This window comes from Aedes aegypti, chromosome 1 (genome assembly GCF_002204515.2).
Source record: "Aedes aegypti strain LVP_AGWG chromosome 1, AaegL5.0 Primary Assembly, whole genome shotgun sequence".
Lineage (NCBI taxonomy): Eukaryota > Metazoa > Arthropoda > Insecta > Diptera > Culicidae > Aedes > Aedes aegypti.
This window is the reverse complement of record NC_035107.1, coordinates 64,695,244-64,718,721: the sequence shown is the minus strand read 5'-3', so window position 1 is coordinate 64,718,721 and position 23,478 is coordinate 64,695,244. Positions and strand designations below refer to the sequence as shown.

General features: G+C 37.5%; 1 protein-coding gene across 7 annotated transcripts in view; it reads left to right on the top strand.

The window, feature by feature from the left end:
- LOC5578392 overlaps positions 1 to 23,478 on the top strand; it is a 100,075-nt gene that overhangs the window by 25,504 nt on the left and 51,093 nt on the right. For 2 of the 7 annotated variants that reach the window (XM_021838338.1, XM_021838331.1), the window contains exon 2: positions 926 to 1,294. In XM_021838338.1, coding sequence (XP_021694030.1) covers positions 926 to 1,294 — 369 coding nt within the window. Of the gene's footprint in view, positions 1 to 925; positions 1,295 to 19,497; positions 19,665 to 19,742; positions 19,759 to 23,478 lie in introns of those variants that run through there. The other 5 variants (XM_021838375.1, XM_021838357.1, XM_021838369.1 and 2 more) reach the window with 3 other exon arrangements.

Sequence of the window (23,478 nt, the reverse complement as noted above, 5' to 3'; positions counted from 1 at the left end):
TGGGGAAAGTTACTCCGGGTTTCGAAAGAATTCCCAATCAAGAGAACGTTTTCGAAAACTCCTGGGAGACTGATTCGGAAGAAGCGAAAACTATTATTAAAAATAAATCAAAAATATGAAAGCCCCTGGCGATGGTGGACTTTTTACATCCTCATCAAGAAACTTCCAGAAAGTAGCTTATCATTCTTAGTTGATAATATTAACAAATGTTTTCAATTAACATATTTTCCTGACAAATTGAAAAATGCCGAGGTTGAACAAATTTTAAAACCAGACAAAAATCCTGCAGAAGCTTCTAGCTATCGTCTAAAAAGCTTGTTTACCTCCATCAGTAAAATTTTTGAACAGAATAATGGTCCACATCAACGAAAATTCAATGTTTGCCAATGTACAGTTCGGATTTCGCCATGGACATTCGACCACTCATCAACTTTTAGGTGTAACAAATTTGATTCCTTCCAACAAATCTGAAGGCTATTCTTCTGGTATTGCTCTTCTAGACATAGAAAAATCATTCGACAGTGTTTGGCATGAAGACTTGATTTAAAGTTAATAAACTTTAATTTTCCAAAATACATTGTTAGAACAATCTAAAGTTGTCTGTCAAATCGTACACTTCAGGTTAATTATCAGAACTCCAAGTCTGAGAGTCTTCATTTTTTTATCTCCATATTGAAGTTTATTCTTAAGCTAAACTGCATTCTCTACAGCACCTCAAGGAAACTTGCTAAATAGGTATGCTCTTTAAATATTTATTTAGCCAGCAATTTAGTCCAGTCACTCTTATGTGCTTGGGTGAGAATAAGGAAATTGAATGATTAGCAGCTCGTATTCCGTTCTCTTTTAGATCCATTTCTTTGTTAGCTCACCCAACATCACACTAACCCAGTTTTCCACCTTCTTTCCCGCTTTTGCTCCCCAACAGAGTCGAACGTTCCAAAGTGCGTGTGTCGTTTTTCCAGAGTAGTAAACCGCAATCGATAAGCCCCCCGGAGTCGCTCCTGTTTGGCGCTGGCAGCTACAATCTCATCCACTTTGGCGGCCCCGGAAGTGGTGGCGGAGGAGGAGGCGGCGGAGGTGGCTATGACAACAACAATTCCCTGCTAGACGCGTCCTACATCACCTCGGCGGCACTTAATCAGCAGTACGATTCGCTGCTCGGTGGACACCATCATCACATTCAGCATCTGACGGCGGCCCAGATCCAGCAGCAGTTTCCCTCGTACAATCCGGACGATCCGGAAGCAGCCGCCGCAGCCATGGCCGCAGTGATGGCCTACGATCGGCAGATGAGGTGAGTCTAATGTTTTATTCAGGATTGTATGCACATTGGATGCATATCTCGAAGTATATCCGGATGTTTGGGACTACGAATTCTTTGGAATGATGGTTCGAAAAGAAAGTCTAATGCTAAATACTCTTTTATCAGGATCCCCAATCTTGTGTCATTCAAAACTAATTATCAACAGTTGACTTTGAACATTTAGAGAACTTTAATTCTTCGATTTAAAGATTAATTTATTGAGTGAAATAATTTAGGTGAAAAATTTTCTTAGTTATTTGGAAACCACAGTTGAAACCACCCTTGAAAATTTAATCGAAAATCCTCTGGAAATTCAGTAGAATTTCCTCTTGAAATCCAGTTGAATTTCACCTGAATATTTAGACGGCATTCCTTCGAAAATTCTGACAAACTTCCCTTGAAAATTCTGACTTATTCTCCTTGCAATGTTCCTTAGAAAATCAGTCGAATTTCCTTTTGTATATTCAGTCGTAATTTTTAAAGAAAATTCCTTCGAAAATTTAGGCGATCTTTCTTTGGGAAATTCAAACGAATTCTCCTCAAGAAATTCAGTTGAAAATTTCCCCTGGAAGCTCTGGTAAAATTTCCCCTGGAAATTTAGTCCAAGTTTTCTTGGAAATTCATTCTAGGAGAAAGCTCTTCTAGCTTCTAATGGAAGTTCTCCAAACTTCGGAAGAAAGCTCTCCAAGCTTCCAATCTGGTAAAGCTTCTTCAGAAGCTGGGAAAGCTTCTTCCAGAAGCTGATAAAGCTTCTTCCAGAAGCTGATAAAGCTTCTTCCAGAAGCTGAGAAAGCTTTTTCCATAAGCTGGGAAAGCTTCTTCAAGAAGCGGGGAAAAACTTATTCCAGAAGCTGGGCAAAGCTACTTCCAGAAGCTGGGTAAAGCTTCTTCCAGAAGCTGGGTAAAGCTTCTTCCAGAAGCTGGGCAAAGCCTCTTCCAGAAGCTGGGCAAAGCTTCTTCCAGAAGTTGGGAAAGCTTCTTCCAGAAGTTGGGAAAGCTTCTTCCAGAAGTTGGGAAAGCTTCTTCCTGAAGCTGATAAAGCTTCTTCCAGAAGCTGGGAAAGCTTCTTCCAGAAGCTGGGAAAGCTTCTTCCAGAAGCTGGGAAAGCTTCTTCCAGAAGCTGGGAAAGCTTCTTCCAGAAGCTGGGAAAGCTTCTTCCAGAAGCTGGGAAAGCTTCTTCCAGAAGCTGGGAAAGCTTCTTCCAGAAGCTGGGAAAGCTTCTTCCAGAAGCTGGGAAAGCTTCTTCCAGAAGCTGGGAAAGCTTCTTCCAGAAGCTGGGAAAGCTTCTTCCAGAAGCTGGGAAAGCTTCTTCCAGAAGCTGGGAAAGCTTTTCCAAAAGCTGGGAAAGCTTCTTCCAGAAGCTGGGAAAGCTTCTTCCAGAAACTGGGAAAGCTTCTTCCAGAAGCTGGGAAAGCTTCTTCCAGAAGCTGGGAAAGCTTCTTCCAGAAGCTGGGAAAGCTTCTTCCAGAAGCTGGGAAAGCTTCTTCCAGAAGCTGGGAAAGCTTCTTCCAGAAGCTGGGAAAGCTTCTTCCAGAAGCTGGGAAAGCTTCTTCCAGAAGCTGGGAAAGCTTCTTCCAGAAGCTGGGAAAGCTTCTTCCAGAAGCTGGGAAAGCTTCTTCCAGAAGCTGGGAAAGCTTCTTCCAGAAGCTGGGAAAGCTTCTTCCAGAAGCTGGGAAAGCTTCTTCCAGAAGCTGGGAAAGCTTCTTCCAGAAGCTGGGAAAGCTTCTTCCAGAAGCTGGGAAAGCTTCTTCCAGAAGCTGGGAAAGCTTCTTCCAGAAGCTGGGAAAGCTTCTTCCAGAAGCTGGGAAAGCTTCTTCCAGAAGCTGGGAAAGCTTCTTCCAGAAGCTGGGAAAGCTTCTTCCAGAAGCTGGGAAAGCTTCTTCCAGAAGCTGGGAAAGCTTCTTCCAGAAGCTGGGAAAGCTTCTTCCAGAAGCTGGGAAAGCTTCTTCCAGAAGCTGGGAAAGCTTCTTCCAGAAGCTGGGAAAGCTTCTTCCAGAAGCTGGGAAAGCTTCTTCCAGAAGCTGGGAAAGCTTCTTCCAGAAGCTGGGAAAGCTTCTTCCAGAAGCTGGGAAAGCTTCTTCCAGAAGCTGGGAAAGCTTCTTCCAGAAGCTGGGAAAGCTTCTTCCAGAAGCTGGGAAAGCTTCTTCCAGAAGCTGGGAAAGCTTCTTCCAGAAGCTGGGAAAGCTTCTTCCAGAAGCTGGAAAGCTTCTTCCAGAAGCTGGAAAAGCTTCTTCCAGTAGCTGGAAAAGCTTTCCTGGAACTTCCAGTAGCTGGAAAAACTTCTTCCAGAAGCTGGAAAAGCTTCTTCCAGAAGCTGGGAAAGCTTCTTCCAGAAGCTGGGAAAGCTTCTTCCAGAAGCTGGGAAAACTTCTTCCAGAAGTTGGGAAAGCTTCTTGCAGAAGATGGTTGGATTCAATTTCGATTCGATTCGATTTCGATTCGATTTCGATTCGATTTCGATTCGATTTCGATTCGATTTCGATTCGATTTCGATTCGATTTCGATTCGATTTCGATTCGATTTCGATTCGATTTCGATTCGATTTCGATTCGATTTCGATTCGATTTCGATTCGATTTCGATTCGATTTCGATTCGATTTCGATTCGATTTCGATTCGATTTCGATTCGATTTCGATTCGATTTCGATTCGATTTCGATTCGATTTCGATTCGATTTCGATTCGATTTCGATTCGATTTCGATTCGATTTCGATTCGATTTCGATTCGATTTCGATTCGATTTCGATTCGATTTCGATTCGATTTCGATTCGATTTCGATTCGATTTCGATTCGATTTCGATTCGATTTCGATTCGATTTCGATTCGATTTCGATTCGATTTCGATTCGATTTCGATTCGATTTCGATTCGATTTCGATTCGATTTCGATTCGATTTCGATTCGATTTCGATTCGATTTCGATTCGATTTCGATTCGATTTCGATTCGATTTCGATTCGATTTCGATTCGATTTCGATTCGATTTCGATTCGATTTCGATTCGATTTCGATTCGATTTCGATTCGATTTCGATTCGATTTCGATTCGATTTCGATTCGATTTCGATTCGATTTCGATTCGATTTCGATTCGATTTCGATTCGATTTCGATTCGATTTCGATTCGATTTCGATTCGATTTCGATTCGATTTCGATTCGATTTCGATTCGATTTCGATTCGATTTCGATTCGATTTCGATTCGATTTCGATTCGATTTCGATTCGATTTCGATTCGATTTCGATTCGATTTCGATTCGATTTCGATTCGATTTCGATTCGATTTCGATTCGATTTCGATTCGATTTCGATTCGATTTCGATTCGATTTCGATTCGATTTCGAAGCTTCTGGAGGAAGCTCTCAAAACTTCTGGAGGAAGCTCTCAAAGCTTCTGGGGGAAGCTTTCAACGCTTCTGGAGGAAGCTCTCAAAGCTTCTGGAGGAAGCTCTCAAAACCTTTGGAAGAAAGCTTCTTGATGAAGATCTCAAAGCTTCTGGAGGAAGCTCTCAAAGCTTTTGGAGGAAGCTTACAAAGCTTCTGGGGGAAGCTCTCAAAGCCTTTGGAAGAAGTTCTCTAAGCTTCTGGAGGAAGCTCTCAAAGCTTCTGGAGGAAGCTCCCATAGCTTCTGGATGATGCTCTCGAAGCTTCTGGAGGAAGCTCTCAAAGCTTCTGTAGGAAGCTCTCAAAAAGGTTCAGAGGTTCAAAAAAGTTTTTTACAGAAGCTTCTCCGAGCATTTGGAAGATTATTTTGAAATTTCTGCAGAATAATAAACCCTATTAATGCTTGCCATTTTTCCTCCATTCATACCAACAGTAACCTGAATCATCAGCTACTAAACATATGTCAATTATATATGCTCCGCAAACATTCTCTTCTTTGAAAGCAGTCTATTTGCCATCAACACCCCCACTTGCTCCACCCCAACCTCCATCTATTTACACAGCTGCATCGACATCCATTCATCCCTTCCGAGTGAAGACGGCTCAGCCATTTAACACTATGTAAACGCGGCCTCATTATCCAGGAGCTTTGTCAAAGGCTACTACGACCAACCAACTGAACGACCGACCAACGACCCTAGAAACCTACTAAACAAACTGCTGCACATCGTTGCCGCTGGGCATTCATCTGGAAACTAGGTAGGCGTTGTTGGAAAGTTCCTTCAACCCTTTCCTTTGAATTCCAAACGATTCCAAGAATGGGAAAATGAGAAAATTCTTTACGGAAAAGAGGGGGGTTTTCGAAAAGGATAAAGGTATATGATGTGAGGTCATCAACCGTGCAATGACGTGTATGAGTGGATATTACGTGAATGGGTTAAAACAGCCGACGGGATTCACATACTTATCTACGATAGACTGATGCATATTAGAGAGCTAGTACAGTATGGCCCATAAAAAATGCGAAAATTGTTTGAACGTGAATATAGCATCCACAAGCGTTATTTTCATTGTTTTTTATATTGAATGTAATTTCTGGCTAATGTAGTATATTCTGACATAACTTCGCTATTCAGGACTATTTTTGTCATATTTTTCTTACTGTCCTAAATTATGTAATAAAGTAAATAAGTTCAAAGGTTTTGTCCGCCCAAAGCTAGAAACAGCGTCTGATTGTCGTATACTCTGGTGATAAACTTTCCACCATCAAAAATCACACTTTATTGTTGAAAATTTTAGTTTGTTTGGTATCAGAGGATGGAGGAGTTCTTAGAGAACGTGTTTTTCATGATCACAATAAAATATTATGCCAGGGTCATAGTTTTGAGGGCATTTACGTCTTATAGGTTTGAAATGCCTTTATTTTTTGTTAAAGTTGAATATAAAATAAATACAGAGGCCTATAATAGATTTTTGAGGATGAAATTTGTTCCATCGGTTAGAGACAACTTATATCAATACTAGCTCATAGGTTTTGAACAAAACGGAACCGCTTATCACACTTATATGAAGGTTCAATCAAAGCTCTGCAAAATGAGCCGTTTTTTCGAAAATATGTTTAAGTCTCCAATTACCCAGGTATGAATCAATTCTGTCATTTGATATGGGCGTATGCTGGAGACAAGGCCTGTGAAGAATACCACGCCATCGTTGATGTTTAAGAAGCTTTCATCACACAGATATTGAACTCGACGTCTTCATGATAAAATTTGAAGGTATGCTTCCAATTCCTCTCTGGTAAGGTGAAAGTAACAGATAAAAATCATATCCAAAGCGAAAAACTGAGTCTCAATAGATTAAACAATACACGTAATGAATAATATTTATGTTTCATTCACAAAACATGATATGACCATTTTCGCATTTTTTTATGGGCCATACTGTATAGATGGAAATTTTTTTGTTGACGAATAAATCCATTTGTCATTGCCAACAATTTCTAGTTTAATAACATGGATCTATGACACAAGGTCTAAAGACAAAATATTGAATGGACAGCTTCTGCTCCAAGAGCAGATCGCTTAAAACAGGACAAGTAGGCGTTGAAGTGCACAATCTTTGTGACGATTCAATGCTGAAAACGAGCAAATGCTTGCTACGTTCAAAGAAAAAAATAATAAGTCTGTCATCGAAATTTAGAGCGAAATCCCCATCATCGAAACAGAAATTAGTTTCCAGAACCCAAAGTTTATGTTTTCCTTCTGCCGTTGTCACAGAAGATTAGCTAGATCCACTTGGCTTACAAATCACTTTGCACGCATAAATCTTTCGTTTCCCTCCCCGCAGAAATCCTCCATTGTCCAACGCGAACGCAGATTCTAGCTATGAATTCAGGGAACCACTTGGCCCAGACTTGGACGACCGGCTGTAATAATGTTTACAGAAGTCGATTCCAAAAATATCTCCCTCATCTGAGTCCACGACTCGGTGCTCTTCCTGAAAGAGGGGAAGGGGCCCCCCTTTCCCCTTATGTTGACTGTCGATTTCCACTCTCAAGATGGGAGACCAATTAGCAACTCGAAGTCGGTTCTCTACCGCTTAGGGCTTGTATACACTGGTGAAGGACCGATAGAAATTGATGATGTCAATTATGTTACTGGCCAAAGCATCTTCCCCGACTGTGTAAAGCTAGAAGAGCCGTATTATGGATATGTGTTTGCTTTAGCGATTACGTAGTTTTGTCAACAGATGGGGACACCAAATGGAGGAGAGTTCTGGGGGTGGATCATTCAATCAAGAGAGTTCAAAAAGCGTGTTTATGTTACAAAATTTACATGCTGGTGGTTTGGGTGCTAAATTTCGAGCGATTCGTCACATGAATGAGGCGTTACTTATGTGTGAATTGGCAAGTCGTAGTATAGCTGTTACGAGAGTGAGTTCCAGAGATGGGCTTGTTTGAGTTCTTCGTGCGCTGAAAAGTTGCGCAATAGCCATCTGCTATACTGTTATTCATTGTGAACTAATACGTTATTCTCAAACATTTTCATTAATTTTCATAATTTGATGATTCAACAAGTTCTATTCTATGCCGAATAAAAGAGAATTGCTGTATTCGACCTTATGATCCATTCTGTCAAATGACTTTCAGTTTTCAGTTCAACCGAGACTCAGGTCTAATTACCAATTCACTATGATAACCGAACGCGCCTAATGACCGTTTTATCGTAATGTAATTTGGTCTAAAACAATCTTGACGTTGAGATCTATTTAATCTAAAACTAATTAAACCTTACGATTATCAGACCGTTGTATATTTTTTCGGCTCTATGACCAATTTGGTCTAGTCACCCATGATTTTTAGTTCGCTTTCGATTTTAACAAGTGTTTTGAAAGAAATGTTTAAAATCTGATTATTCGTTTTGATATTCTAGCCTCCCAAATGACAAAATAATGTAAACTTATCAAAACAATTTGACTGCAAGTTCATCAGTTTAAATTGTCTAGCTGGTATTCGCCCTGCTACGGTACCACTCATTGTCCTGCACTGAGTAACTCACAGAAAATCAATCTTCTCATTAACGATAACCTCGAATTTTCCTTCACACTTCTTGCATGTGTGCGCACATCTTTCCCCTTCATTATTGGGAAAAATGGTACGAAATGCACCCCCTTCCGGTCAGGAACGAATAACTCGCTCGTAATGAATACCATATTTTGATATCATATCGTATTCAGGTATTGTTTAGTAGTTACAACTTTAATTTATGTACAAAGGTATCGACCGTGATGATTTTATTTTGAAATTGTTTATCGGCATATCGGTCTATTTTGCTCGAAGTAAGAGGGAGCATGGAGAAGAAAGCAATGAATACAGGTGACAGGCTGTCTTGGTAGTGTCATTCTCAAAACACACCCAAGCCGTTCCCATAGGGGACGTTAGCCACAAGGAAGTGACGTTTCAAGTAATACTGTTTCATATGGTATGCCCTCTTCAACATCTAATCCAATTTCTCTCGCCGTTCCCTTACGGTACCTATCCATCTAGTATTCATTGCTTTCTTCTCCATGCTCCCTCTTACTTCGAGCAAAATAGACCGATATGCCGATAAACAATTTCAAAACTTTAATTTATGGTATTAAAAATATTGTTTAAAGCAATTAAAAATACCTCATTGAATGTTCGAGCGCTATCGAGGAATGCTTGAGTTATTGAACTACTATTGGAAAATTTCTCTTTTACATCAAAATTCATCAAATTTTGCAAAATCTGACCCAATTATCAGGTTGGTGTTTGTAGAATATGCATGATATATTATTTTCATACCTCATTCTGATGGTAAGTATTGCAAGCTGCAATTTTCTTCTCCTCGGGCTATGATAAACTTAAAACTGGAAATAACTCGATATCACTAAGCCACGTGAATGCTAAGAATTACTTGACATGTGACATCGACCAATACTTTTAATCACTGCAATGAAGATATAATGTAATGAATAATTGCAATGTAATGATGATGTTATGAAATGAAGATTTATAAGAACTATTAGCTTAAAAGCTGGCATAAACTTCACATGTAAGGTAAAAAGGTGGAATACGTCCCCCTTAAGGAATTTTAGCTCTACCGCAGTAGCAAATGCATCACTTCTAAAGATTTTTATGTCAAGGTGTCCCTTATTTAGTTGGTCATGCTTTGCACGGTTGCTTCAAAAAAGTGTACAAGATGTTTTATTTTTTTTGTTAACGGTCCCAATGTTTACGTTTCAAAACAACCCGGGCAATACGCCCCTCCCGTAGAAAAAAAGGCCCATGGCATTGTAGAAATGTTTCCAAGGAGAATTCCACCGCCTGCTAAGCTTGAAAGGGTCCATTAGTATTCGTCCTCCGGTAAAAATTTTTGTAAGAAGTACAATAGTAAAGAATGGGTTTCATTTACCCTGAGACTTGCTTATCATTTTAAACCAAAAACCCGATTTTCGATATTTTAAGAATTTCTATTGATTGTTTGTACTTCTCTAAGGACATTTATGCGCAACATATTTTTTTCACGAATATTTAGGATATGTGATCATATTTACGTGTAAAAGAAGCCTCAATCCCGTGAAAATGAAGAAGCGCGTATTGCTCCGTTGGAGCGTATTACACCTAGTTACCCTATAAGTATAGTGACTTCTTCCCATTGGCATTGAAGCTCAAACAATGTTTGTTTGTTGATAAATATTCTGAACAATTTTACATTTAACAGACGTTTTTTAGCCGAACTTCTAAAAAGTTCTAAATCCTAATTAATGATAGGTTATTTGGGATAAAGTCGTTTGACACAAAGTAGATTGGCATAGAGGTCATTTGCATATTGGTCGTTTGGCATAATGAATCTAAAACTAATGATTTCTTAATGTGACTTTCTTTAATACGTTTTTTTATAATCTTACTGACGAAATCATGCCTTGAAATGAACCTATAATGAGCTCCAATGAAAAATTCCGGAGGCATCATTGCAAAAAGAAAAAAAAATCATGAATAACTAAGAATCAACCCTTGTGGTTTTATTAGGAATGTTATAAGATCAAAGTTCTCGCTTCTTACAAATTTCCTTCCTGAAAGATCAGAAAAAGTATTATTATTGTAAGTATGATGCTAAAAAACTTTCTTAAAACTGGATAAATCCTTGGAGGATTTTTTGGATAACCTTCTCTCATAATAAAAAATAAGACGAATAAGCTTTCTTATCAGTTGTTCAGTAAAATTGTTCGTTCGCTACAAATCACAATTGGGCAAGTGGTTATCGAGATGAATAGCTGTTGGTGGTAAAATGAACATCATGCAAAAACGTGAGAAAAACAAATATTTTTGAAAATTTTCATTGCATATGCGAAAATATATCTATTAAGGATTGTAACCCATTCAAAAAGAAATTTAAAAATATCAGACTTGACATCATATCATAACGATATTCACCTCACTGAAAAAGCTTAAGACCTTCGAGCGGAAAGTTACCGTAAAATGGGGTGTTAAGGGATGAAAAAAATTTCAACTCGAATTCCAATCAACTTCTAGTATGTCAATTATTGGACAAAGGACAGCCCTACAATTCTCGCGTCGTATACCGTGGTGAATCAAAATCCGGACGGTACCAATATCCGGACACTCTGATTATATTTGTTAATTAAAGGCAAAGTTATATGTTAATATGTTTATTTTTATTCATTACTTTGGCTATAAAAACAGCTGTTACATTTAATTATAATCTAGTTACCCTTGCCAAATAATTAAGGATAATAAAAACAAAAAAGTTGCCCCTGTTGAACGTCTTTTCGCCGCGGTGCAATAGGTTTTTGCGATGGCGTCGTCGAACGTACCCTGCAATGTTTATTAGCTATAATGTATTAAAATTATATTATTCGTGCAGTGATTTCAACATAATCGTTCGTTAAGTTATTGTTTAACAGTTAAGTGGCACCACATTGTAAATCTAGAAGATAAATACAAGTAGAAAATAGTGAAAACAGGCTGTCCGGTATTGGGACCAAGTGTTTGTAAATCCGGACGTTGAATTGAAAACGTATTTTTCGAAGGATTTACAACATATTTTCCAAGAGAAAGTGCAGGGAAGCTTTTAAGATTTTCTTAAAAGAGATCAGAACAATGCAGTGCATCGTTTTATGCAGAGAAACTGAAGTAATTAGTGATGATTGCAGTTCAAATCGCAGAGATTTCAGTACAGGTAACGAACCATTCAATTCGAACAGAATTTTAGTTTCAAACCATAACAGAACATATTCTCTCGATTGATTTTTCAAAAAAAAAGTGAAACTTGATGCATTTAAAAAGTTTAACACAGTTTAATTTGATAATTCCATGTTAAAACATAGCTGTCCGGATTTCGATTCAAAAGTGTCCGGATTTATCGTCATGCTTTGTCGCAGGTGTCCGGATTTAAAGACACGGAACGCTTCATTGTTTTAACTATTTTCAATGTAAAGTCTCAAATTTCATCGTAAAATTAATCATTTATACTAAGCTCAAACATAAAACTGTTCGTTATGTACCATGGATTTGATGAATTCCGAAGGAAACCTATCGTAAAGAGGGTTTTAAACATTTGTTCCGTCTTGAGTGTCCGGATATTGATGCATCACGGTATATCAAATGCCAGATACAATTATGAGGATACTATGACTGTTTTTTGTGATTATCATGAAAATGTGTGCTTTTTGACGGAAATGCAAAATGCGGTGTTAAGGAAATTTTGTTTTTGCCAACAACAAAACATAATCGTTTTTGGTCAATGTTCAACCTTAATCAAATAATACATCAATATTATTGAACTTGGAAGTCAGGTAAGGTCAAACCGTATAATTTTAACTGCTTAATCTGTCATAGTTAATAATTCTTTTTGGGAACTATCAGTACATGGTAAAATTGTCTTATTTTATACTTATACTAGTGGTCCCGGCAAACTTCGCCTTGCCATCAAGTAGGCTGTTGAAAAACACTACTGATCGACCCATAAAAATGACAGTGCCGTTCACGTTCGTTTTTCCAACTTTCCCGGTGAATATCCTAGGGTTTTTATACACACAAACACGTCGGAACCCTTAACAAACAAAACGGAGAAAGAATCGTTCATATCCGTTCACCCGTTCGTAAGTCATTTCGTGACATACGAACACCATTCCATTTTTATTTATATAGATGCAACAGGATCATAACCTATACATTTGCAGTTTACAATTCCTATAAACTATGCAGAGCAACTTCGTAAATAACCTATCATATAGGAATAATTTCAACAACCTTTTAGTGTTAATAGGAGAAATGGTCAATTTGCCCTGTAAATAAAACACTAAAATAAATAACGAATCATTGATGAACTAGCCTAATATCGAGTTAGGGAGAGTTGACTGTAGTATCAAGAAAAAATCCATATTTACTTTAATACGTTGTTATCCAAATTTTCCTACCAATTTCACCAATTTTCGAGATTAGACATTTTTGATAATATTCAGTAACAAACAAAATAGGGGGCATCCACAAATAACGTAACGCTCTAGGGGGAGGGGGGGAGTAGACTCAAGCGTTACGACTCATACAAACATTTTAAATTTTTCATACAAAAAGCGTTACGGAGGGGGGGGGGTGGTCAAAAATTTCCAATTTTAGCGTTATGTAATAAATGGACGCTGCCATACACCCCTTAACTTTTACAATGCAGTTTCACTTCACGGAACTAGTCAAAAGTATATTGGAATATATTACGGCATAGATCCAATGAGTTAAGTGACTTGGAAAAAGTAGAAAAGATAATCCCTTAACACCCCACTTGTTTTCAAAAAGAGAATTTTTCCATAAATATTATTAAAAGTCGAATTCTAGATAAAATTATCAAAAGTTTTTGTCTACATTATGATCTTAAATAAATATACTTATCTTTTAAGTTACACACATATTTTTCTCAATATTGTTTCACAGTTTTGTCGTTAAATGTATTTAGGCTATGAAATTCGAACAAAAGTGATTTAAAATGTTTTCAATATCTAGATTCCACAATACATTATTTTAATAGTCAACCCTTATCACATAATGCAGTTCACAATCCTCCGAACAAATGAAGCATTTCAGATTACTGATACATCGACGTTTTTGAGACTTGTCAAACTAGATGGAGAAGTTCAATCCCTTAAAACCTCACGAGTCCTTAACACCCCATTTTACGGTACGTTAGTTCTAATTTTCAAACGTGTTTTTTTTTTCTAAATTCTTAGTTTTTGTTGTTATTTTTACTACTTTTTACTCCGTATTTACCCAAACACACCGATTTATGCCCAAAATCGTCCGTCAATATAAAAATTCATTGAAATTCGATTTTTCTCGGTAAAAGGCACGGTACTCATTCTACCACCCCTGTTTATTTTACCACCACTTCCCCTATTCAGCATAAAATGCTGAGCAGCTTCTTCTCAAGAGACCCTGAAAAAAAATGCTTTAGATAATCAAATAACATAGCTCCGAAAAGCTGTTCACCAAAAATTTTTAATCGAATTCCAAACGTATTCTTCTTACGAGTCTAAGATAATCTTGCTCAATATTCCAAGAAAATCGTGTTCATCTAACCAGATCTAAGTGAATATTATGGGCTTCTCAAAAATCGTTGTAAAAGAAAGAAAAAGGTTAGGCCGAAGAAAAAAAATCTGAGGAAATTTATCAGGATTCTGGACGTATTTCGCTTAGGACATATCTTACTCAGAATTAGTTTATTGAGTGAATTTTGAGTGAATTCTGCTCAAGATTCTCAGTAGAATTTATTGCTACCTTGTGATTCTGAAACAATCTTGCTTGATGAGTCATTTCTGCTCAATATTCGAAGCGCAGCACGAGATCTTGCAAAGGATTATAAGCAAATACTGCTTATGATTCTGGGCAAATCCTACTTTGAATTTTGTAAAACATTCTCAAGATTCTGTGCGTATTCTATGCAAGATTAGAAACGAATCCTATTGTTAAACAAAGTTCTAATCAGGATTTTAGACAAATTGTCTTCGAAAAAAATTAAAAATTAATCTAAAAATTCTGAGGAATTACTCAAAGTTCCTTATTCATTATGGATGAACTATACTCATTGTTCATAATAAATTATATCCAGGATTCTTGACAAATTCACAAGATTCTCCGCTCTCCTGCAAAAAATGCAGCTCAGGAAACTGAAGCTATTATGATAAAGATTTTGTGCAAATCTTGTCTTGCATAGAGCTCTCTTCCGACTCAGAATATTTTCAGAAATAACTTTCATCGTTTTGCAGAAAACTTCTGCATCTACATTTCATCTACAATGATCTACATTCGCCCTTCTTTCCCCCTTTAACAATAGCTACCTACACCCAATCACATCAATCGTATGGTAACTGATTAAACATGTTCAAAAATAAATTCAAATAACTTTGTTGGGGAACCGCCACTGAATCTTGGATAGCAAATTGCTTCAAGCTAGAAGGGTTATATTTTCGTGAATAACTTTCTTTATAGTATAAGGCTGGCTAACTTACAATTTCAGTTCGATTATAGTCCAATCCTGTTCCTAAGGGATGGTACACAAATTATGTCACGCTAAATTTCAACTTTTTTGACTTTTTCTACTGTTTTGAGAAAAAATATAGAATACCGTAAAAAGTGTGCTGCAATATGTCAAACTTGGGTACCGAATGTAGTATCAAGGGTCCAAATGGTGTACTAGAAGTGGTACTTATTCTGAGCCCGACTACTACAAAGCCAATTTCGATTACCGACCCCAGTAAAATTTCACAGGGTTTTGAACTACGGATTTTTCGATAATTTTTACGATTACCGAAAAAAAACATTAAACCAAAATATATTTTGATTGATGGAAATTACTGACTTAGTCAGTTAAGTTGTAGAGTGTTTACAGGCTTTTCCAGTTACTCATGATTCACCCTTTGCTCTTCCGGATTCTGATTACTTCAAAAATAATACTTATTAAAAATCCAATCGACATGAACATGTCCCTTATCGAGCATTTTCGTGAAAATAAACATATACCATAAGCTGTAGTAGTCAATGTAAGTAGTCGAAAAATGTTTGACAAAATCATTATTATTTCGTCGGTTTCCATACAAGAGGCAAACTCAATGATGGTTACTTTTACTTTTTATAAGGAAACCAACGAAATTTTCCAGTGTAAACGGTTAAAATCATGCTGATCATTGTTTGAAATGGCTAACTTTGTCACTATATTTCGACTACTTAGCACGAGAAAGCATAAAATACGTGGAGGAAAAGTTTGGTCGCCACAGACGTGTCTCCTGATGCCGGCTGATTTTACAGCAAAAGATTCTCGTTTGACACATTCAGCTAGTAAAATAATTCAAATAATGAATAGTCAGTAATTATTCTAACTGAGTTTTCGGCCTGTTCGATAATGCCGTACTAATATTGTAGAAATTGGTCTGACAGCTACCGTAGTTCGGTTATAAATTAAAATTATTACTGAACTTCAGAAGTTTTCAATCAAAAAGCTGAATGTTCAGTATTTTTTATGATTAATGATTCACACCCAGTATAAAAAAAGTACCGAACAAGAAAATCGGGATTGAGTATGTATTTCTTTATTTCGTCTTTGAATAAATTGTCAGTTTGGACCATTAGGTGCTAGGTGGTTACTTGAGCCACAGCATAATCTTTCTGAATAGTTGCGCGTTTACCACTTTTGCTTTTTACCCAACTCTCCCCCGTACCACCTTTGCATGTCTGCATTTTCCTGTCTGTGTTTTCCAAACAACCCACCATATGGCACCCATTTTTCAACTCTCCCGCTCTCACGTGGTCTGCGTGGAAAATGCCTGCCTTCTCTCTCACTTCTCGCCTACTATTCTGATCACATCGTAAGCGACAGAGCAGACTACTATGATAGCTGCTCGTTCCGTCGTCCCAACGACATATGAAGGGCGAACTTGAATTTCCGCTCGCACTCTCTCGAAGGGGGGTGACACCAACACCAGTATCCGGCAGGTCGCACTCGGCGGTGGATCCGTCACCTAGAAACATCAACCCAACAACACACATCGCCATGGGTGTAGCCTGGGTTTACTAAAGGGGACGAAGTAGACTTCAAAAGTTTTTTCACGAACTAAACTATTAATTACTCCGTGATCGTTTTTCTTTCATAGTGCGCAAAATACAACAGAACCAACAAAAAATCTGCCAGGAATTTGTCTGGGGATTCTTGTACAGTTTTTCCTAGGATTGGTTTTCAGTTTTCTCTCAGGGTATTTTGCATTATTCCAGAAACTTCTCGATGTAAACTTTCAAATATTTTGCTATAGAAAACAATGCCTGAGTTCATGAATTTGATACTAACATTTGTTGCAAAGATTCCTCCGTAAACTACTCCAAAGAATTTTTATGTAATTCTTCCTGGATTCCACTAGTTATTTTACTAAGAATTCATCTAATGATTCAATTTAAAAATTCTCAGCAAATGCTCTTCAATATCCTCAGACTTATTTTCGATGTCTGTGTTACATGGGAATAATTCCAGAAACCTGGAGGGAATTTCCAGAACCCCATTCAGTGCTGTCGGTGCCAAAAGTGGGGTCATGGAAAAAAAACATTGCCACATGGATGCCACATGGACCTTCCTGTGAAGGAAGATACCAAAAAGTTTGTATGTGCAACTTCCAGGAGCAACCATAAGTCTAACTTTTGGGTTTGCCCTTCGCGTAAACGAATCGTCGAGGCTCGTACCAGGTGGATGGACGGTAAAGTTTTTCGTCCCCGTAATTCCCCTGGCAGAATCTCTAACAATGCTCATTTTCCAGTCAACGATTGTTACCCATCAGGTAAATTATGATCATGCTCATTCACAAACGTCGGGTAGCCGTTCGAATCTTTTAATTATGAATGGGTTTATCCAGGAAAACTTCTATGTCGATGTTGTAGCAGAGAGTTTCAGCTCCTCCCCTTCTAATTATTTCAAATCATATGGAAACACCATGTCGCTGCAGGCAACTCCTATTCTGTCTTCTCATTAACAGATAATCCCAACAAAAATCATCAGAAAATGCACCTACTTCTAGTAAAATGTCTCCCTCTGATTTTGATTTTTTAACTGAACTATTGAATCAAATGATTGATGCAATGTTCAAAGCCATAGTGGTGGCTGGAACAGTCCAAAGTGGTGTAAAATTTACTAATAAAATCGCTATCAGATTACGTTTCTTTAATGAATCCAAACATCTTTTTAAATATTTTAAATTGGAATGCTCGTTCTTTGAATAGAAATGATGACAAGTTGTTAAATTTTCTAACAGCTAATAACATACATATAGCAGTTATTACTGAAACTTATTTGAATCCTGGATCCAAACTCAAAAGAGATCCTATTTTTGTTTATCATAATGATCGACTTGATAGGGCATGTGGGGGAGTTGCAATCATCATTCATAGGCGTATAAAACATCAAATGTTTTCGTCATTTGAAACTTAAGTTTTTGAAACTTTAGGTGTTTCTGTTGAAACACAGCTTGATAAATATACTTTCATAGCTGCTGTTTGCCTTTTCAATGTTCTGGACAGCAAGTTAATTTGCTCCAAACTGACTTGCGAAAATTGACTCGCAATAAGTCATTTTTTTTTGTCATTGGTGACTTTAATGCCAAACATCGGTCATGGAATAATTCTCAAAGTAATTTCAACGGCAGAATTTTATTTCAAGAGTGCTCTTCAGGATATTTCTTAATTATATACCCTGATAACCCTACATATTTTTCCTCTTCTAGAAATCCATTTACGATTGATTTGGTCTTAACCGACGCTAGTCATCTTTGTAGCCAATTAGTTACTCATGCTGATTTTGATTCTGATCATGCCCCTGTTACATTTCATATATCCCATGAAGCGATTCTCAATCCTATCAGCTCCACTTTCAATTATTAACAAATTCCATTGTTGAACCCAGGAGCATTGCAATTCCAAAATGTGAAGTAAAATTTGAATCCGTGATTATAGACGATGATCTTAAACTCTTGATCCGTCTTAAAAACGTGAGGAGAAGGCAATTTCAACGCACTTGCGACCCTGCTATGAAAATTATATGGCAGGATTTGCAGAAAGAAATCAAGAAACGTTTTGCACAATTGAGAAACAAAAATTTTGAAAATAAGATTTCTCAATTGGATCCTGGCTCTAAGCCCTTTTGGAAATTATCTAAAATTTTGAAAAAACCTCAGAAGCCAATACCGGCATTGAAAGAGGAAAACAAATTATTACTAACTAATTGCGAAAAAGCTTAAAAACTTGCTATGCAGTTTGAAAGTGCGCACAATTTTAATTTAGGACTTACTAGTCCAATTGAAAATCAAGTTACTCAGGACTTCGAAATATTCTCAATCAAGAGAACGTTTTCGAAAATGCCTGGGAGACTGATTTGGAAGAAGTGAGAACTATTATTAAAAAATTCAAAAATATGAAAGCTCCTGGCGATGATGGAATTTTCGACATCCTCATCAGGAAACTTTTAGAAAGTAGCTTATCATTTTTAGTTGATATATTTAACAAATGTTTTCAATTAGCATATTTTCCTGACAAATGGAAAAATGCTAAGGTTGTTCCAATTTGAAAACCAGACAAAAATCCTGCAGAAACTTCTAGCAATCGTCCAATCAGTTTGCTTTCCTCCATCAGTAAACTTTTTGAAAAGGTCATTTTGAACAGAATGATGGCCCACATCAACGAAAATTCAATTTTTGCCAATGAACAGTTCGGATTCCGCCATGGACATTCGACCACTCGTCAACTTTTACGTGTAACAAATTAGATCCGTTCCAACAAATCTGAAGGCTATTCTACTGCTCTTGCTCTTCTAGACATAGAAAAAGCATTCAACAGTGTTTGGCATGAAGGTTTCACCGTAAAATTAAAAAACTTTAATTTTCCAACGTACATTGTTAGAATAATTCAAAGTTATCTGTCAAATCGTATACTTCAGGTTAATTATCAGAACATCCTGTAAGAGCTGGTGTTCCTCAAGGCAGCATTTCGGGACCAATATTATACAATATTTTCACATCTGACTTACCTGAGTTTCCTCAGGGATGTCTAAAATTCGGAGTATGGGTCCTGTTCGTGACAAAACGGTATGTGAAATAGATTCAAATGTCGCTCGACATCTCCCTCCCCCTTACAATAAATCCTGGCTACGCCCATGATCTCTTCTAGCCTAGCGCTGTGTGAACGATAGTCGATTGCCAGCGCGCGCGCTCCCTCTCTCAATTCGGTCAACTATTTAGAATATCGTCCGCGTAGCCACTCATCGCAGTTTCACTCTTGAACTCAGACGGGATTTTCGCACAAGTTTTTTCATCGTCGCGACGTGTTTTGGGATCAAAAGCCCTTACTCTAACCAGTGGAAAATCTGGAAACGAATGAACAGGTGACGGATTCGGATTCAGTGATTCAAGTGACCCCCAAAAGTATGTGATTTTTTCCGTCCTTTTGGAAGTGATCGAAACAGGAAAACACCACCCATCGGAAATCGGGGAGGGTGAAAATCCTGGTTTCGCTTGTGTGAGTGATTTCGGTGAAAATTTTCCCTCGATAGCACGCAAAACACCCTCCTTCGTAGAAGGGGCAGAGGGGTGCGACAGGAATTGTGTACATCGACGAAATCCTAATCCAATTTGTTGGAGAAGAAGAAGAAGAAAACGTTTTCAGTTGCAGAACGACAGGAGGAAGATTGAAGTTTGGCGGTGGCGGTGACGGTGGCGGCAATGAAACCGAAATCAAAGCTAAAAATATACAAAGTTTATTTTCTCGTTGCTCGCGCGCGGCGTCGGAAAAACCACCAAATCGGAAAATTGCCAACCCAAGGCGCGCGCGTTCGATGATGTTGCCGATGGCAGCACAGTGCACAGTGGGAAAAACATGAATCCAAAAGTGGCCCAAAATGCATGATTCTTAAAAATTTCCATATTCCATGAAAAAACCTCAAGGAATCAAATGGTGACAGTTTCGTTGACCATAACCATGTGGAAGTGCCTGTTTTGCCCTTAAAATTTATATTTTTTTCTGAACATAATTACTGTAAATATAATTTTCCTAGAGTAGAATAATCTGGAGCAAACTTCCATCAATGTCAATGATTAAAACAACGTTTTTAGTTACATGTTCTACATTGAGGGTCAATAACGACCAATGGCTTTGGAACGCAATTAAACATTATTTTTGAACCGATTTGTATTTGGATTGAGCTAATTTTCCCCGAGTGTAATTTTCTCGAACATTGAATTGTTCTCGACTAAACGGCTGATGCCAAGAACTCCTAGGGAAATAAGTCAAAAGAACAGCCAATCGAATAAAAAAGGCTGACTCAGCACCTTGAAACCAATAAAGCTAGGGTTTCGATCTACTTCGTCGTAAGCGCTATTATTCGTCGTATTAAACTTAAAATGTTCCGCTACGGTGGATATCCAAACTTACCTGCAACATAGATTCATTTTTCAAGCGTGCTAATTAATTTTGTGAAAGCTATTATGGTCCACCCACTTGTACACTAAAAATGCAGTAGAACTACTGTATTTAGATAAATAACTTCAATTCAATTATCCACTTTGCATTTTTTCATCGAAACTGCATGGACGAATACGTACCAAGCGAAATCTGATTAGCGATCGACTGAGCCACCCCACTTACTTCACCGGGCACTTATTTACTCTATGGAAAACCTCCGTACATCTTCACTGAAGGATTTCATACCAATCACACGCCGTAAAACCAAAGACAAAAAAAAGACCTCCATGTCCCTTGCAAATCTAGAATGCCGTGCAAAGTGTACTGCGATGTGTCAAACTACCTTTTGCTGTACCAAGGGACCCAATGCAGTACTAGAAGTGGTACCCAATCTGAACCCGAGTGGGACGGATCTGGTAAAACTTCCATAATAACCGAAATTTTAAGAAAATACCTCAACAGCCGCCTAAAATTGAGAGCGTAAGCAAAGTTTTCCATTCGTCAGGACTGAGAATAAAACTTGTGCGTATAAAGTTGAAAACGATTCCTTTGATTGTGGATGCTTTCGCTGCTCTGTGAGCCGTTAGGCATTTGTTCGGTCAAACCAATGACTTTTAACGGAATCCATGTATTTTATCATGCTTAACCCCTCTACCGGCAGCTTCATTTTTTACCGCTAAAAAAATATTCAAATAGCGATAACTTTTTTGTATATTTTTGCACCATTTCTTCACAAGCCCTCAAAAAACTCTTCTAGTTTAAGAAAATGTGTCGATATTGATAATTGGTCAGCTGGATCTGGAGATATTAAAAAAATCCTTGGGGGACCGACGCGTAGCCATAACCCACGTCTACAGAAGTTTTATCGTATTCAGATATTCACTCCACGGAATCATACATTAATGCGAGTATGTTGTGAAGTATATGTTCTCGAAGAATTAGACATTGGAATACTAAGGATTCCTTGAGAAGTTCTATCATGAGATCCTTATACATACTAAATTCTTTAGATATTACTACAAAACTTATTCCAAGTCATCTACTCGAATTTTTTTCAGAGATTCCTAAAAAAATTCTACAAAAATACTGCTAATAATTTCTCCAGAGATCTTTCAGTTTTATTTTTATACGGATTGCACCAAGATATATTTCAAGAATGGTCTGCTTTTTAAGAAATTTCTTCAGGATTTTCGTCAGGATTTCCCTTAAGAATTCTTCCACATAATTTATTGGGATGACTTTATGTATTGCTTGTTGAAGGATTCCTTCAATGTTTTCCCTAAACACCTTCAGTGATTATTTGTTCATAAATTTCTTCCTAGAGACCTCCAGAGATTCCTCAAAGAATTCTCCAATCAATAAATTTCTTCTAGGACTTTTGGAAATTGTACAAGAAAAACTGCATGAACCATTGTACGAACTCCGCACCTCTAATATTTTGACTCCGTAAGGAGTTTTCCAAAGATTACTCTAGGAAAAAATCTTCTCCCTACAAGAATCCCATCAGGAATTTCTCCATTATTCCTTAAAAGATTTTTTGGGACTTAACAAGGCGATTTTCTATGGATTCATCCGGAAACTTCTTCTAAAATTCTTTGAAGGAATTCCTGGATAGTTTCTTTTGGTAATCCTGAAGCGAATTTTCCTCCAAAAATCCATTGACTCTGAGGAAAAATAACTGGAGAACACCTTGAAGATGTTCCAGTAAGAACAAATGAAGGAATTTCATGAGGAACTCCTGAGAGAATCTATGAATAGGAAGATTTTCTGTGATAATTCTTGTCAATTTGATTTTTCCTTTTGGAATTCTTTGATTAATTCATCGAAGAACTACAGGAAGAATAACTGGAGGAAATTTTGGAAATATCCCAGAAAAATATCTGGAGGAATCTCATGAGAAGCTTTTGGATGAATCTCTGGAAAAACTTATTCTGCAGTTCCTTGAAAAATAGTGGAATGAACTGTAGAATGTTTTAAGGCTAAGTAGCCCGTCATTCGCTTTGGCAACAATGATGACTTTTCAGCTTGCATTTCAAAGTGATAAAACTCAGTCTTGATAGTTTATATTGACTTGAAAAAGTATCACTGTAGGCGCTAACATGCATAGAGTATGCTGATACTTTTCCAGGTGTGTCCGAGCAAAACCAATTGATTTTCTTTGATTCGAAATCGTTAGATGAATTAGCAACAATCATCAACGACGCGTACAAGTTTCAATGACGGCCTACTTCGCCGTAAAATGATTTCCTGACAGAATCATTGAAAGAACTTATAGAACAACTTATGTACGAATCTTTGGAGGAGCTATTGGGGTTAATCTCAGGAAGAATAAATGTAGGCATTCCTGAAGGAATTTCTTAAAGAAATCCCTTACATCATAACTAAAGAAACCGCTGAGGTATTCTTTGATAAATCTTTTGACGAACTATCGTAGAACTTCTTGAAGTATTACGAAATTTTTCAGAAATACACAGGAATAATTTCTGGAAGATTCAAAAGGAATAACTGAAGCAATATTTAGTAGATTCTCCTAAGAAATCTCTGGAAGTAGTCCTAGAGTAATATCTAGAAAAATCTATGGATGAATTTTAAGAGAGATTGACTAAGAAATTCCTGGAGGAATTCTTGACGGAATGTAAAGAGGAATATTTGAAGGAAACTTCGACGAACTTCAAGGAATGTCTCCTGAAGGTATACATGAAGCACTGAAGAAATATCTATAGAAGCTCACTAATGAGAAATTATTGGAGGAATTCTAGGTGTAATGTCTTCCAGAAT